At 40.0% G+C, this 14,103-nt stretch overlaps 1 protein-coding gene across 3 annotated transcripts in view; it reads left to right on the top strand.

Moving 5' to 3' along the window:
• Positions 1 to 726: 726 nt before the first annotated feature.
• Positions 727 to 14,103, top strand: part of LOC140739511 (ubiquitin-like domain-containing CTD phosphatase 1) — a 43,010-nt gene continuing 29,633 nt past the window's right edge. For 2 of the 3 annotated variants that reach the window (XM_073067880.1, XM_073067878.1), the window contains exons 1-2: positions 727 to 816; positions 6,520 to 6,697. In XM_073067880.1, the coding sequence (XP_072923981.1) occupies positions 6,544 to 6,697 (154 nt within the window). In that variant the 5' untranslated portion in view covers positions 727 to 816; positions 6,520 to 6,543. Of the gene's footprint in view, positions 832 to 6,519; positions 6,698 to 14,103 lie in introns of all 3 variants that reach the window. The other variant, XM_073067879.1, reaches the window with a different exon arrangement.

Here is a 14,103-nt window from a genome sequence, read left to right as displayed (position 1 = left end):
GGTTGGCCAGGGTAGGTTTGGAACATAAGCAAATAAGTGGCAACCTTACAGAGATGTTTAAAATTATAGAGGAATAGATATGGTGGATTGTAACAGTCTCTTCATGGGCATCGATTTAGGGTGAGAGGGGAAAGATTAAGAGGGACCTGAGAGGTAACTTTTTTGCACATGAGGTGATGATGATGGAATGAGCTATCAGAGGAAGTACTTTTGTTAAGTGTAATAATATCATTTAAAAGCATTTGGATGGGTAGAGGGAGTGGTGCAGATTAAAGAGATATGGGCCATACACAGGGAATTGGGACTAGTTATATCGACATTTTCAATATGGACTTGTTGAACCAAAGGATCTGTATCTGTGTTGTATTGCTCAATGACTCTTTAACTACTTGCTAGCAGTTTTGGGGATTTTAGATTAAAATGCTTCATCAGGACGGACAATAGTGAAGGAAGATAATCAACATAAAGGGAAGTGTGAGTGGTGAGTTAGGAGGCGATTGGCGGTTTGTGGAGGGATTAAAGAAAATGAGCAGATGGAGAGTTGAGAGACAGATGATAGCTGGAGGCAAACAAGGAAAATAAACACAGATCGAGTCAGAGTGGAGATAGCTGCTGGAACATTGATACGAACTATACCTTAACTACACATCTTTATAATTAAAAGAAAGCCAGGAGACCCGAATAGGTCAGAAGTTTTGCGCAGGGATTTTTTTTTCTCTACGGGCGGAACCTTAAACCGTACAACGCAGCGGAGCTGGGGTGAGGGGAACATATTGAGTCACGGACCCAGGATAGTGGGGGCGCACGGAACTTCCGGTGAGCACGGAGACGGTAAAATGCTAGGAATTAAATCAAATAAAGAAGAAAAAAATATTTATATAAAGGAGGACGGAGAGGGTCTGAGGACGGGAAGTCAGTGTCTGCATCCGTGTGAACGGATACTCCAGACTTCAAGAAAACCAGCGCTTTTCACTGGGGCCCGTCCGTGGCACGGTCCAGGCGCCTAATGAACGCCAGCGGCTTCCAGAGTTATCACTCCTCTCTTTGACAGGATCCCATACCCTCTTTGTCCTCTCGCCAGTTACAGGATCCCATTTACCTTCTCCGTTGCCCCTCCATCACAGAAACCCATTACCCTCTCTGTAACTTCCACCCCTCACCCATTTTCTTTTACTGCGACTGCTTCAACCCTTCCTCTGACCGCCCCTCCGCCCATTTTCGCCTTCTCTCTTCCTCGATCTTTTGGCTTTGGCTCCATCCACATCCTACCCCCAACCCCTTCACAATTTGCCAAGAATGTTGTCTGCTTTAGAGGACAAATTGTTAAAAAACTTAAAGGGATTATTTAAATGCAATGGTCTGGTAAAGGAGCATGAGAAGCCGTATCTACAGTGGTAACGAATTCTCAATGTTTTGGATTGAAGCCCTGGTTCAGGACAATTCCTTTCCCCATAGACAAACCTTTCAATCCATATGTTCCTAACAGTTTGTTCTAGATTCCAGTATTTGCAACCTCATCTGAAACTGTTATCTGTAAGATGACTATGTAGTCAGAGTTTAAAAAGGTCTGAGATCTAGTGTATGATTTGCATACAGTACACCCTGTAATTAGAATAAAATGTTATTGAGGGCACGATGCAAAAGTAAAACTAGCAAACACTGGAAAAACTGAGCAAGTCCAGTAGCATCTGTGGGAATGGAAGCTTCAGATCTGTGACGCTTGGCTTCTTGACCTTTGGCTAAGATCACATGTATTATCTGTTCTTTCCCCTTCCTCCTCCTCCTATTCTGCACTCTGGCTTCTTGCTTCTCGCCTGCCTATCCTCTCCCCTTGTGCTTTTCCTCCTTCCCTTTCTCCTCTGGTCCACCACTCTCCTTTCCTATTAGATTCCATCGCCAGCCCTTTATCTTTCCTGCCACCTGTCTACACCTATCCTCCTTCCCTTCTCCCCTCATCCACCTTTTTATTCTGGTGTTTTCCTCCTCCTCTTTCAATCCTGAAGCAGGGTCTCTGTCCGAAACGTTGACTTATTCATTTGCATTGATGCTACCTGACCTGCTGAGTTTGTCCAGCATTTCGTGTGAGTCGCTTTTGGATTTTCTATATCTGTAGTCTTTCTCATGTTTAAGTTGTGCTTCAGTTTTATAGGAATTGGTGAGGCATATCTGGAGTATTAGGTAAAGGACTGAATATAAGGAAGAATGTATCTCCTCCAGCTCAGTAGTATGAGAGGAGAACTTGACTGAAACATGAAAGATCCTGAGGGTACTTGACAGAGTGAAGTGTTAACTCTTGAGTGAGAATCTCAAACTAGGATTCTTTTTAGTCACCCATTTATGACAGATGATTTTTTTTTGCTCTCTGAGTTTCTGAACTGCTTTTCTATTGGAAACAGCCTTTAAGTTAGAGTAAGGTAGATTGCTGTTAAGCAAGGGAGGTTGAAGGCAGTAACGTGGAGTTGAGGAGCCAGACATACCTGCCAAGATTTAATTGTATGGAGAAGCAGAATTGAGAGAACATGTGGCCTGCTGCTAAATTGTATATTATAAAATCCCCAGTGCTGTTTTAACACCAACATGCAAAATATGAAACTTCTGTTGTACAGAGTGAGATGTTTGATAGTTTAAAATGAATGCATGTAGCTTTGTTTTCTTTATCCTCGCCACCACCCCTCCTGCTGATTAGAACTAGGTAGTTGCAGGATTTTGAGGCAAGAGCTATGGGACCAATGGGATAATTCACTTTGAAGATGAAGACCAAGGTCTGACACATTGTGGCTTATACCTTCCAGTGAGTAGCACCCTCTGCTGTCTTCCAGCTGCTTCACTATTCACTTTCTGTTTCACTCTTTTTAAAAGCAAGTTGAATCAGAAGGTGCAAAGGCTCTCACTCTCGCTAGACAAATGGATGTCTAAAGGACAAAGCTAGGGCAAATAAGAACCCTGGCCATAAAAGTAGGAGTGGCATGACATAAAGCTGCTAAATTACGTGGTGCTGTGTTACTTCTGATTGGAAATTAGAAAACAGAAAGATGCTGCACTTTAAGTAACAATAGTGCCTCTTTATCATGCCTTCTAATATCTTTCAAGTTCTTTTTTAGGTATCTTAAATCACTTTACAGCCAGTAAAATACTGTTGTGTAGGAATTCAGTGGCCACTTTGTGTATTCATACTTCCACTACAGTGCTGTGAGAATAACCAGGTCATCTATTTTTGGGCTGTTCAGTGAAGGATTAGTATTGCTCAGGATACTCTTCTGCTCTTTCAAATGACATATGCCCAAGAGAACCAGCATGATCTCAGTGTAACAATGAAACTGATTAAAGAAGCATCCTTAAAGATACTATTCCCTTTGTGTCAGTCTAGGTTTTTGAATGAGGACCTGAGTAGAACTTGAGTCTACGGCCTTCGGTCTCACAACTTCTGATTGTCTGTGTTCCTTGAAAGTTTGCATAATTAGAGTATGCATCACTTTTTATTGAGGAAAAAATGGTTTCATGAGTAGTTGTATAGAATATTTTACGTCTGAGCATGGAAGTGACTTCATAACAAATAGAAAACCATATGCAGTGGGTTTTGGGTGCCACTTATAGGCAGCATATACAAATCTTTTGTATGCTTACTACATTGACTTCCCAGAATGGAAGTGGCTTAAAGGAACTACAGCTATAAAGAGTTTTCTGAGATGTTTGCAATATTGTACTGGAGTAGAAAATCTATGAAGAAGTATAGCAGGCTTATAAAATTAAGAAGGAAATACTGAATTTCTCTTAAAAAGTTATCAGTTTCAAAAAACTGCTGTTGTAGAAGTAAAGCAGTAAAAGTTGAGGAAATATATACTGGGAGTTGTTAAAGCTTGGACTCGTGAAGCAAACTCCAGTGGATGCGTGAAAGGAAAGCTGCACAAGTGTTTGAAAAGTGTGGGACTAGAGCAGGGGTTCCCAACCTGGGGTCCATGAAGCTCTCAGTTAATGATAAGGGTCCATGGCGTAAACAAAGTTTTGAGAACCCTGGTCTAGAGGGAAGGTGGAAAGCAGTGAGATCAGCTTTGACTGCTTGTAGCAGAAATCTGAGATTTAACAGCCATAGATTGTTTTAGACTATGGAGAATTGGAAATGAGTTTCTGGTTGATTAGAAAACTAGGCAGCTGTATGTTTTTGAGAGGCCTTGTGCCCAAATAGTTTCCTGCCACCCCCCAACCCCCACAGTCCAGATTCTTCCATCTTGCTGTTGCTTTTACTTTTGGGTTACTGTGCTATTGTTGGTTCCACATCCTTTTAACTAGAGAAGCCTTTGTAGCAACATCACCCTCCATCCTTAGCCAATATCACTGGACATCATTGATACTCATGTGAATGTGGCATGTACATTGTAAATTTGACTGGAATGAACTAAGAAGCAATCAATGGCGCATTAGAGTGATTAGAAAAACATTTATTGTAAATTGTCCTGAAATGGAAGTCTCATTCTTCATATGAAAACCTCATTATAGATTGAAGGATTTAGTTAGAATCAGTTCTGCAAGTTGAGTTCTACAAGTTCTACAATATGGAGCATTGTACTAGGTTCAATTTTGTGTCATCACAATTGAAATTATTTTTGTATGTGGAAAAAAAAATAGGTTTCGGTACTGTTCTGAAAACAGACCACAGTTTCAAGTTTCAATTTGTCTATTTTAAGAAGAGTGTATTGGTAATTTAGGGTGAATTTGCTTCACAACTACACTGAAAAGTTAAATCATAAATAAATGAGACACAGAAGTGATTCTGAGCTGAGGGACCATATGTCCTTGTTCAGTGAATTTTATTGTATTTTGTGTTGTTTGATGGGGTTCAGGCTTCAGAATTAGTATTCTTATGATAAATATGAGTGAAACTGCTTCATCAGCTTGTAGTTACATTAAAACAGATGTTCCAAAAGTAGCTGGCACTTATTCACCAGAACGACAGACATAAAAGTATACAGATGATTGGTGCTCAGATTCTTTTGAAAATTCTTGATTTAGCAGGACTTTACCAGTAAAAGTTTAAAATGGGAATCAGCTCTTACCGTCCCATCTTGAGTGAATATGAGGAGATGCCACTGGATATTCATTATGACCTGATGGTTTGTTCAATTTTAAAATTGGAGCAAAGAAAATTTAGTAAGCAGTATAGTTGCAAAGTTGTCTTTTCCAAGCTGAGTTGTATTTGAATAGATTGTCTGGATGAGACAGTTTTCTTCCATCCTTTGTGTAAATAATATAAACTCATTGTATTACCAGCTTTCTTACTGTTGTCATTTAACTAGAAAGAGAGATACAGTCGGCCCTTCTTATCCGTGGGGAAATGGTTATGGGACACCCCCCCCCCCCCCCCGCCATGTGGATACCAAAAAACACGGATGCTCAAGTCCCTGATTTAGCCTGTTCAGTGCGGTGGTCTTTAGAACCCAGCGGAACCCTGGACCTTATTTAATCTGTCTCAGTGCGTTGGACTTTAGGACCTGGCTCAGCTCTGAATCCGCAGTGTTTCTGTTCACGTAAATAATCATGATCACGATTGAAAATAAAGTGGAAGTAATAAAGCAATCGGAAAGAGGTGAAGCGCCATTGGTCATTGAAAAAATGTTAGGCTATAGTTGGTCAACGATTGGAACAATTTTAATGGAGCATGTGAAAGGCCCTGCCCCGATGAAAGCTACAATTATTACTAAGCAATGCAGTGGTTTAATTATTAAAATACATATGTTTCTTAAGTGTTTTATATGCATAGAAAGGTAAAATGTATACTGTATACTAAGACAAACGTTTAACTGACGCTAAATAGTACTGGATGTACCTGTTCCGACTTAATGATGGACTCAGGAATGGAACTCGTTCATAACCTGGGGACTGCCTGTACTTTTAAATCATCTCTAGATTACTTATAGTACTTAATACAATGTAAATGCTATGTAAATAGTTGTTATACTGTTTTGTTTAGGGAATAATGACAAGAAAAAATAGTTTGTACATGCTCAAATAACGAGTGCTGGAGAGAGAACTTCCGGGTTTTCCCGATCTGCGGTTGGTTGAATCCGCGCATGCAGAACCCGCGGATAAGGAGGGCCAACTACTGCTTATTCCTGGTTTCTCTCCTATGACATGCTCATGATGATAATGAATTATTGCATGATTGAACATGCATTCTGTAATCCATCTATCAAATCACATAATTGCTCTATAAAATCATAAAAACAATGTATGATACACCTTTTGAAGTCCTCAGATTCTTCATATCATCGCTATGAAATATCCTTGAACTTAATGCCGACACCTACTATATTTTTGCTTAAGATTTTAAGTACAAGGCATCAACTTATCCACAGTCCATCTGTTGCATTTATTTAAAGTCAGGTCCCCGATTCCACATGTATTCTTCCAGGTGTTTGAAATACTTTTTAATATTCTTTGTACTTTGTTACACTATTATCTGTATTGCAACATTTAGAATTTTTATTAACTGATGCTTAACAAATGACTTGATATTCTATTTAGAGTACAGCCATTTTACCTGTCAAGATGTCCGTATCAATTATAATAAAGTGGAGTGGGCAAGAATATCCTGTGACAAAGCTGACAGAGGAAGATACAGTTCTGGACTTGAAGGAGATGATTAAGACTCTAACTGGTGTACTGCCAGAGCGACAGAAGTTACTTGGCCTGAAAATCAAAGGTAGCATCTGTTACGTTAATTTGTAAATTCAGTGTTATTATCTTGGGTACATGCAAAGAAAACCATTGCTTTCTTTGTCCTTCAGTTACATATCTGTAAAGTAGCAAAATAGAAATATTACCAAATATTTATTATTAATAATTAAAGGGTTCAGAGTCATCATTAGCTCTAGTGAATAGGATAATCATTTAATTGTATGTGAGTTGTCTCTTTCGTGATAGCTTGAAGCTCTTGTGACCTGAATATATATTCATTCTTTTGCACACTTATCTCTTCAGTGTCTACAGATTGACCAAGCATCTAGTTGGTGATACAAATCTAGATGTAAACCAACCAGCTCTAGTATTACATTGTAAAGCAAGTGGGAAGTACAGCACCTATGATCAAAGTCACTGAAGTCAACATTTATGATGCAACTTGACCTTGTTCACCCATTGTAATTTATCCTTTCATAACAATTTTTAAAAATGGGCTGAAGTATTATTTTGCCAGAGGTTCAGCAGGTAATTGCTGGCCAGGTCTTTTTCTCAAATCAGGCCGTTCTGCCTGTGTGTTGCTATGCAGGACTGTCATGTAATCTGGAGACTACTTCACTAGTCTCAGCAACGAGTCACGAAGCAGGGGACAAGAATAATAAACTGAGAATCATTTAATCTGGCTCTCTAGTTTACATCAGCAACTGCATTTATTTGAATGGGGTCACTAACATGGGTGGCAAACTTTTTTAAAAATTTTAACTTGTGATAACTTTTCTTTTTGAAAGTTAATTAAGTACCTTAATTGTTTTCATTAAATTTATATTTTTTCAATTTAAATCTATTTAGATTGTTCTAAAATGCACTGGTTATCAGAGATATTTAGAAACTTGTATCTTAACTTATATCAGAGATATTTATAGATGAAGAGATGTGTAAAAGCCATTGATTGTACAAGTTTGATATTTTCAGAATGGCAAGAGGTTGGTTCAGCCGTGACGATTGTACAAACAACCTGGAAGTCAGAGGGAAGCATTCAGCCCTCAAGCTTTTTGCATCCTTCAGTAAAGTTATTGTTGGTCTGCCTGTAACCACAACACTGCATTTCTATCTAAACCTAATAATATTTCATTTTCTACTTTTATCTTAAATATATATATATATAAGAATTCTGCTTCCATCACCTTTTAAGGAAGTATTTTCAAAATATTTGTATCTCTGAGAGATTTTGCATTATTTCTTTGTTAAATGTGAGACCCCCTAGTTCTAGATTCTCCCACAAGAGGAAACATCACTCCACATACATTCTGTGAAGAGCCCTTGGCATCGTGTGTGTTTCAGTCAAGTTCCTGTCATTCTTTTAAGGCTAGTTTGTACAATTTCATAAGATAATCTATTCAATGTAGGTATCAGTCATGTAAACCATTTCCAGAATTGCTTCTCATGAATATTTATGATTTTAAAAAATACACCAAGAGTTCAGATCGATCTCATTCATGCTGAATAACTGAAAAATAAACTCCCTACTTTTATATTAAATTTTTCTTTTAATAAGCATTCTTTTTAGTAACTTTTTAAATTCATTTTTATGATTTTTTATTGGGTAGCCCGTATTTATTACCTATCATACTTTCCCCAGGAAGTGGTGATCAGCCACCTTCTTGAACTACTGCAGTTACTCTGGTGAAGGTACTTCCATAAGTGCTCTGGAATAACGATGCAGGATTTAGACCTAGTGAAAATGAAGAGCAGGTGAGATATTTCCAACTCAGGATGGTGCACGACTTAAAGCAGAACTTGCATGTAATGTGTTCCCATGCACCTACTGCCCTTTGTCCTCGTTTGAAGATGTTGCAGATTGAGAACTGATGAAGGTTAGCCAATACAAGTATTTACAATACATTTTGCTGATGATGCACACAGAAAGCATTGTGCTGTTGGAGGAGGGAAAGAATGTTTGGAGTAGTTGCTAGATGCTAATTAAATGGGCTTCTCTATTCTGGATGCTGCTGAGCTTTTTGACAGTTGTTACCATTGCACTTAACTGAGCAGATGGAGAGTATTCCATCACGTTTCTGAGTGTGTCTTTTGCACCCTGACGCCTTCGCGATCATTGCTGGAGAATTTCAACCAGGCCAGTTTGAAGAAGTTTCTTAATAACTGCCACCAGCATATCACCTGTGGGAACCAGGGGAGCCAACACACTTGACCACTGTTATACGACCAGAAAGAATGCTTACCATGCCAACCCACACCCACACATTGGAAAATCTGATCATCTGGTTGTACTTCTACTCCCAGCATGTAGACAGAGACTGAAGACCACAGCATCAGTGGTGAGAACCAAGGGTGAAGAAAATTCAGATTGAGCTTAGAGATGCAATTGGATGCACATCAGCTTTGACAGGGTTTGTAGGGCATTAGTTCTGACAAAGTAAATCCTAACTTCATGAATGACTATGATGTTTCACTCCCAGATGAGCTCAATGAATTTATGCATGTGCTTTGAAAGGGAGAATAAAACTATGCCTGTGCGAATCCCTGCAGCATCTGGTGATCCTGTGATCTCTTGTCTCAGCGGCCGACGTCAGAACATCTATCAAGAGGGTGAGCCCTCGTGCGGCATTAGGCCCTGGTGGTACGTCGTGGGGCTCTGAGTACCTGTGCCTACCAACTGGCGGGAGTGTTGAAGGACATCTTCAATCTCTCACTTCTGCAGTCAGAAGTTCGCACTTGCATTGAAAGGGTGACAATCTTACCAGTGCCCAAGAAGAGCAGCGTGAGTTGTTTCAACAATTATTGCCCAATGGCACTCACATCTACTGTGATTAAAGTGCTTTGAGAGGTTGGTCATGGCTAGAATCAACTACTGCATAAGCAAGGACCTGGACCTGCTGCAATGTGCCTATTGCCATTATACGTCCACAGGGGATACAATCTCACTGGCTCCTCACTTAGTTTTGGGTCACCTGGGCAATATGTCAGGCTGCTGTTTATTGACTACAGCTCAGCGTTCAACACAATCATACCCTCAGTTCTAACAACAAGTTCCAATAGCTGGGCCTCTGTACCTCCATCTGCAACTGGATTCTTGACCACAGTATGTGCAGATTGACATCTCCCCGCTGACAGGTGACACTGGGTGTACCTCAAGGATGTGTGCTTAGCCCGCTACTCTACTCTGTCAACACCCACGATTGTATGGCTGTGCACAGCTCAAATGCCTATATATTTGCTGATGACACAGCTATTACTGGCAGAATTTCCGATGCAATGCGGAGGCGTATAGAAGCGAGATAGATAAGCTTGTTGAATGGCGTTGCAACCACAATCTTGCACTCAATGTTAGCTTATCAACATCTCTGAGGATCTACCCTGAGCCCAACATTTTGAGGTAATTGCAAAGAAGGCACAACAGTAACTATACTTCATTAGGAGTTTGAGGACATGTTAGGTATGTTACCGAATAGGCTCACCGATTTCTACAGGTGTACTGTAGAAATTCTAACTGCATCACTGCCTGGTATGAAGGGGCCACAGCACAGGATCAGAAAAAGCCACTGAAAGTTGTTACCTCTGCCCCCTCCATCATGGGCACTACCCTCCCCAACATCTGGGATACCTTCAAAAGGCAATGCCTCAAAAATTCAGCATCCATCATTAAGGACCCTCATTATCCAGGTCATGCCCTCTTCTCATTGCTATCATCAAGGAGGATGTACAAGAGCCTGAAGGTAAGCACTCAATGTATCAGGAGCTTCTTCCCCTTTCTGAATGGACAATGAACCCTTGAACACTACATCAGTATTTATTTCCTCTCTCTTTGCACTACTTACTTTTTAAATATATATTTATCCATAATTTATAGCTTTTTATTATTATGTACTGCTGCTGCAAAACAACAAATTTCAGTGGTATTAAACCGGAATCTGATTCTGATTTTGGTAGGTGATGAAGGGCATGAAGTGTTAGGTGGTGAGTCACTTGCCACATGATACAAGTTTGGACTGCTATTATTGTTCGGTGTTTAAGCCCTGATGAGTTTTTGGTCAGAGGTGACCCACAAGATATTAATAGTTGGCGACTTGGCTATAATGATGTCATTAAATGTCAATGTTAGATTCTGTTTCTGAATATTGTTGTTGTTTGCATTTTTGTGGTGAATGTGTCCAGTTTTAGTAGGGCAGCTTGATGCTGTACTTAAATGCTCCTTTGATGTCAAATGCAACTATTTTCCTTTTGTGTTTTGGAGGCAAGTGTACTGGTAAAACCCACCTGAGTGTTGATTATGGTTATTGGTGGATAGTTTGCTTCATTGATTTCTGGCATTTGCTGATGATAGAGAGTTATTAACTGTTTTGGATTTGACCTGTTTTTGGTGAATAGGATTTATCTGGGTAATTTTCCACGTTGCTTGGTAGATGCCAATGTTGTAATGGAATTGAAACAGGTTAGCTTGAGGCACAGCTAGCTCTAGAATGCAGATCTTGTGGCACAACAGCTGGAGTATTGTCTGATCCCATAGCTTTACTTACATTCAGTGGATTGAATTGAATTGACTGGAGATTGGCTTTTGTGATAGTGTGAATGTCAGGTGGAGGCTGAGATCATCCATTTAGCTCTACTGATTGTGAATGCTTCAGCCTTCTCTTGAGCTCTCACATTGTTTGAGGTTTAGGATATTCTTGGACCCTCCTGTTTCAAGTTTAATTATTCACCATTGTGTGTAGATTTGGTAGGATTAATGAGCTTTTGATTTGAATAGTTTGGTGATGACATCGACTCAAGCCTGAGAGGCCGGCGTCGGGCATTTTCATGCCTTACAAGGTGCAGAACGAAAGACTGTTTGGCGCGCCACAACTCTCACAGACATTTTGCAATATTTTTCTTTATTTTACGAGGTTGAGTTGTGAGCTCAACACTCAACCCGGCACGGATGGAAAGCGTACTCTGGAACGGCCCGACTGGATTCGAACCCGACAACCTCTGTTCCGGAGTTCAGTGCTAATGTCACTGTTTACCTTTGCCTATTCTGTGCTGCTTTGGCTATTTAGCAAACAGTAGGTCTGTACTGTATCTTCACTGTGCTGGCACTTTATTTCTAAGTACATCTGATGCACTTCTTTCTGCATTCCTCATTGATGATCATTCTTCCAGACATGATCCCTGGATTGATAAAATAGTGGAGTGAGAGATAGCAGGTCATGAGGCTACAGATTGTGGTGGTATACATTCCTACTGCTGCTTATGTTTATCCATTTTTGAGGGACCAGCTACTTCACTTTGAATAATCAAATTTATCTCTTTAGCTCATTAAAAAAAAAAGAGATGAGGGATTTGTCTTCTGATGATTGTCTACACTTCTACCAATGCATAGAACATAAGAACATAAGAGAAAGGAGCAGGAGTAGGCCAATCGGCCCCTCAAGCCTGCTCCGCCATTCAACAAGATCATGGCTGATCCAATCTTAACTCTAGTTTTCACCGAATTCCACAAGGCAACAGTGCCAACCAACAGGGCACCATGCCGCCCATTTTATTTTATTATTCATCCCACCCAAACCCATGTGATCACCTGGGGAAAAAAAACCGAGTTGCCAATTGAGGAGAAAAAATCTGGAATATTGCAGTCGTGGATACATACATGGCTCTGCCACAGAATGGCAAAGGAGAGGCTGGATAGATTTATCCTTCGTGTTCATTCACTCATTACCCATTGCAGGTCCAGTCAGGCAGCAATGTCCTTCAGACTTCTGGTGTTTTTTAAGGCTCCCACCTGTCCACATAATTTCCTGAAAAGGATGATTATGTGAATATAACAATGTTAAACTGTTGCTTGACTAGTCTATCAGGTTTAATAATATGGGCATATGTCATGAAATTTGTTGTTTTGCAGCAACAGTACATTGCAATACATAATAATAAAAACTATAAATTACACAATAAGAAGTATAGTGGATTCTGGTTAATTGGGCCATTGCTTAATCGGGGAAGCCGCTTATTTGGGACAACTCTTGAAGAACAAATGTGGTAGGAGACTGTTGGTAGACAGGTTACAACTAGTGCTTAGAGCAAACAGTTTTTAAATAGTGCCAGTTGTGTGAGCTTGTGTTCAAAAAGCAACAATTTTTCTCACTAATAATTGGTGAGAAATAAGCAAGCATTTCAGAACTGTTTTACTCACCACGGTTTTGAGCATTCAGGCTTGGAGATGCCAGAAATGGCCAGGAGTGAAAATGAAACTATTTCATTACAACAAGTTAGGAATTATGAAGAATTTGAAGGTATGAACAATGTTTTAATGAACGGTACAATAAAATGAAGATTTGGAGAATGCAATCATCAATGGCACTATAGGAGGGCAGTTCGTTATCTGCATTAGGTGTGTATGCTGATTTTGTTCATTGTGTACACTGACGAATTTCTCTGCCAATATCTAATACATTTTATATTGTAGTGCTATTGGTAGTGTTCTAATTTGTTCCTTGTTTCATTTAAATACAGTATATAATTTGTTACTCAGTTTGGTTTTTTAAATACCTTTTTAACTGTCTCTATGAAATTTTAGCTAATTGATAGCCACTTAATTGGGCCAAAATTTGCTGGTCCTGATGTGCGCCAATTAACCAGAATCCTGTGTGTGTGTAAGATTAACTAAGTATTAGAGGAAAGAAAAATAGTGAGGTTGTGTTCATGGGTACATTGTCCATTTAGAAATCTGTGGTGGAGGCAGAAAAGCTGTTCCTGAGATGTGGAGCGTGTCTTCAGCTTGGTGAGAAGAGGGCATGTCCTGGATGACAGTGGTCTTTAGTGATGTTTGCTGCCTTTTTGAGGCATCGCCTTTTGAAGGTCTGGATGCTGGGGGGGACCAGTGTCCATGATTGAGCTGGCTGAGTTTACAGCTTTCTGCAGCTTTTTCTGATCCTGTGCGGAGGCCCCTCCATACTAGCCAATGATGCAACCTGTTAGATTGCTCTCCATGGTACATTTGTGTGGAAGTTTGCAAGTGCTTTTGGTGACATACCAATGATCATATCAAACTTGTAATGAAATATAGTTGCCATTGTGCCTTCTTTGTAATTGCTTCAGTATGTCGGGCTTAGGATAGATCTTCAGAGATGTTGACCCTCAGTAACTTGAAACCACTCACCCTTTCCTCCTCTGATCTCTCGATGAGGACTGGTGCGTGTTCCCTCGACTTCCCCTTCCTGAAGTCCACAATCAATTCCTTGGTCTTAGTGACTTTGAGTGCAAGATTGTTGCCACAACAGTACTTAACCAGCTGAGCTATCTCACTCCTGTATGCCTCCTCGTCACCATCTGAAATTCTGTCTACAATAATTATGTCATTGGCAAATTGACAGATTGCTTTTGAATTGTGCCTAGCCACACAATTGTAGATATAGAGAGAGTAGAGTAGTGGGCTAAGTA

This window comes from Hemitrygon akajei, chromosome 15, assembly GCF_048418815.1.
Source record: "Hemitrygon akajei chromosome 15, sHemAka1.3, whole genome shotgun sequence".
Lineage (NCBI taxonomy): Eukaryota > Metazoa > Chordata > Chondrichthyes > Myliobatiformes > Dasyatidae > Hemitrygon > Hemitrygon akajei.
This window is presented reverse-complemented; position numbering and strand designations above follow the sequence as displayed.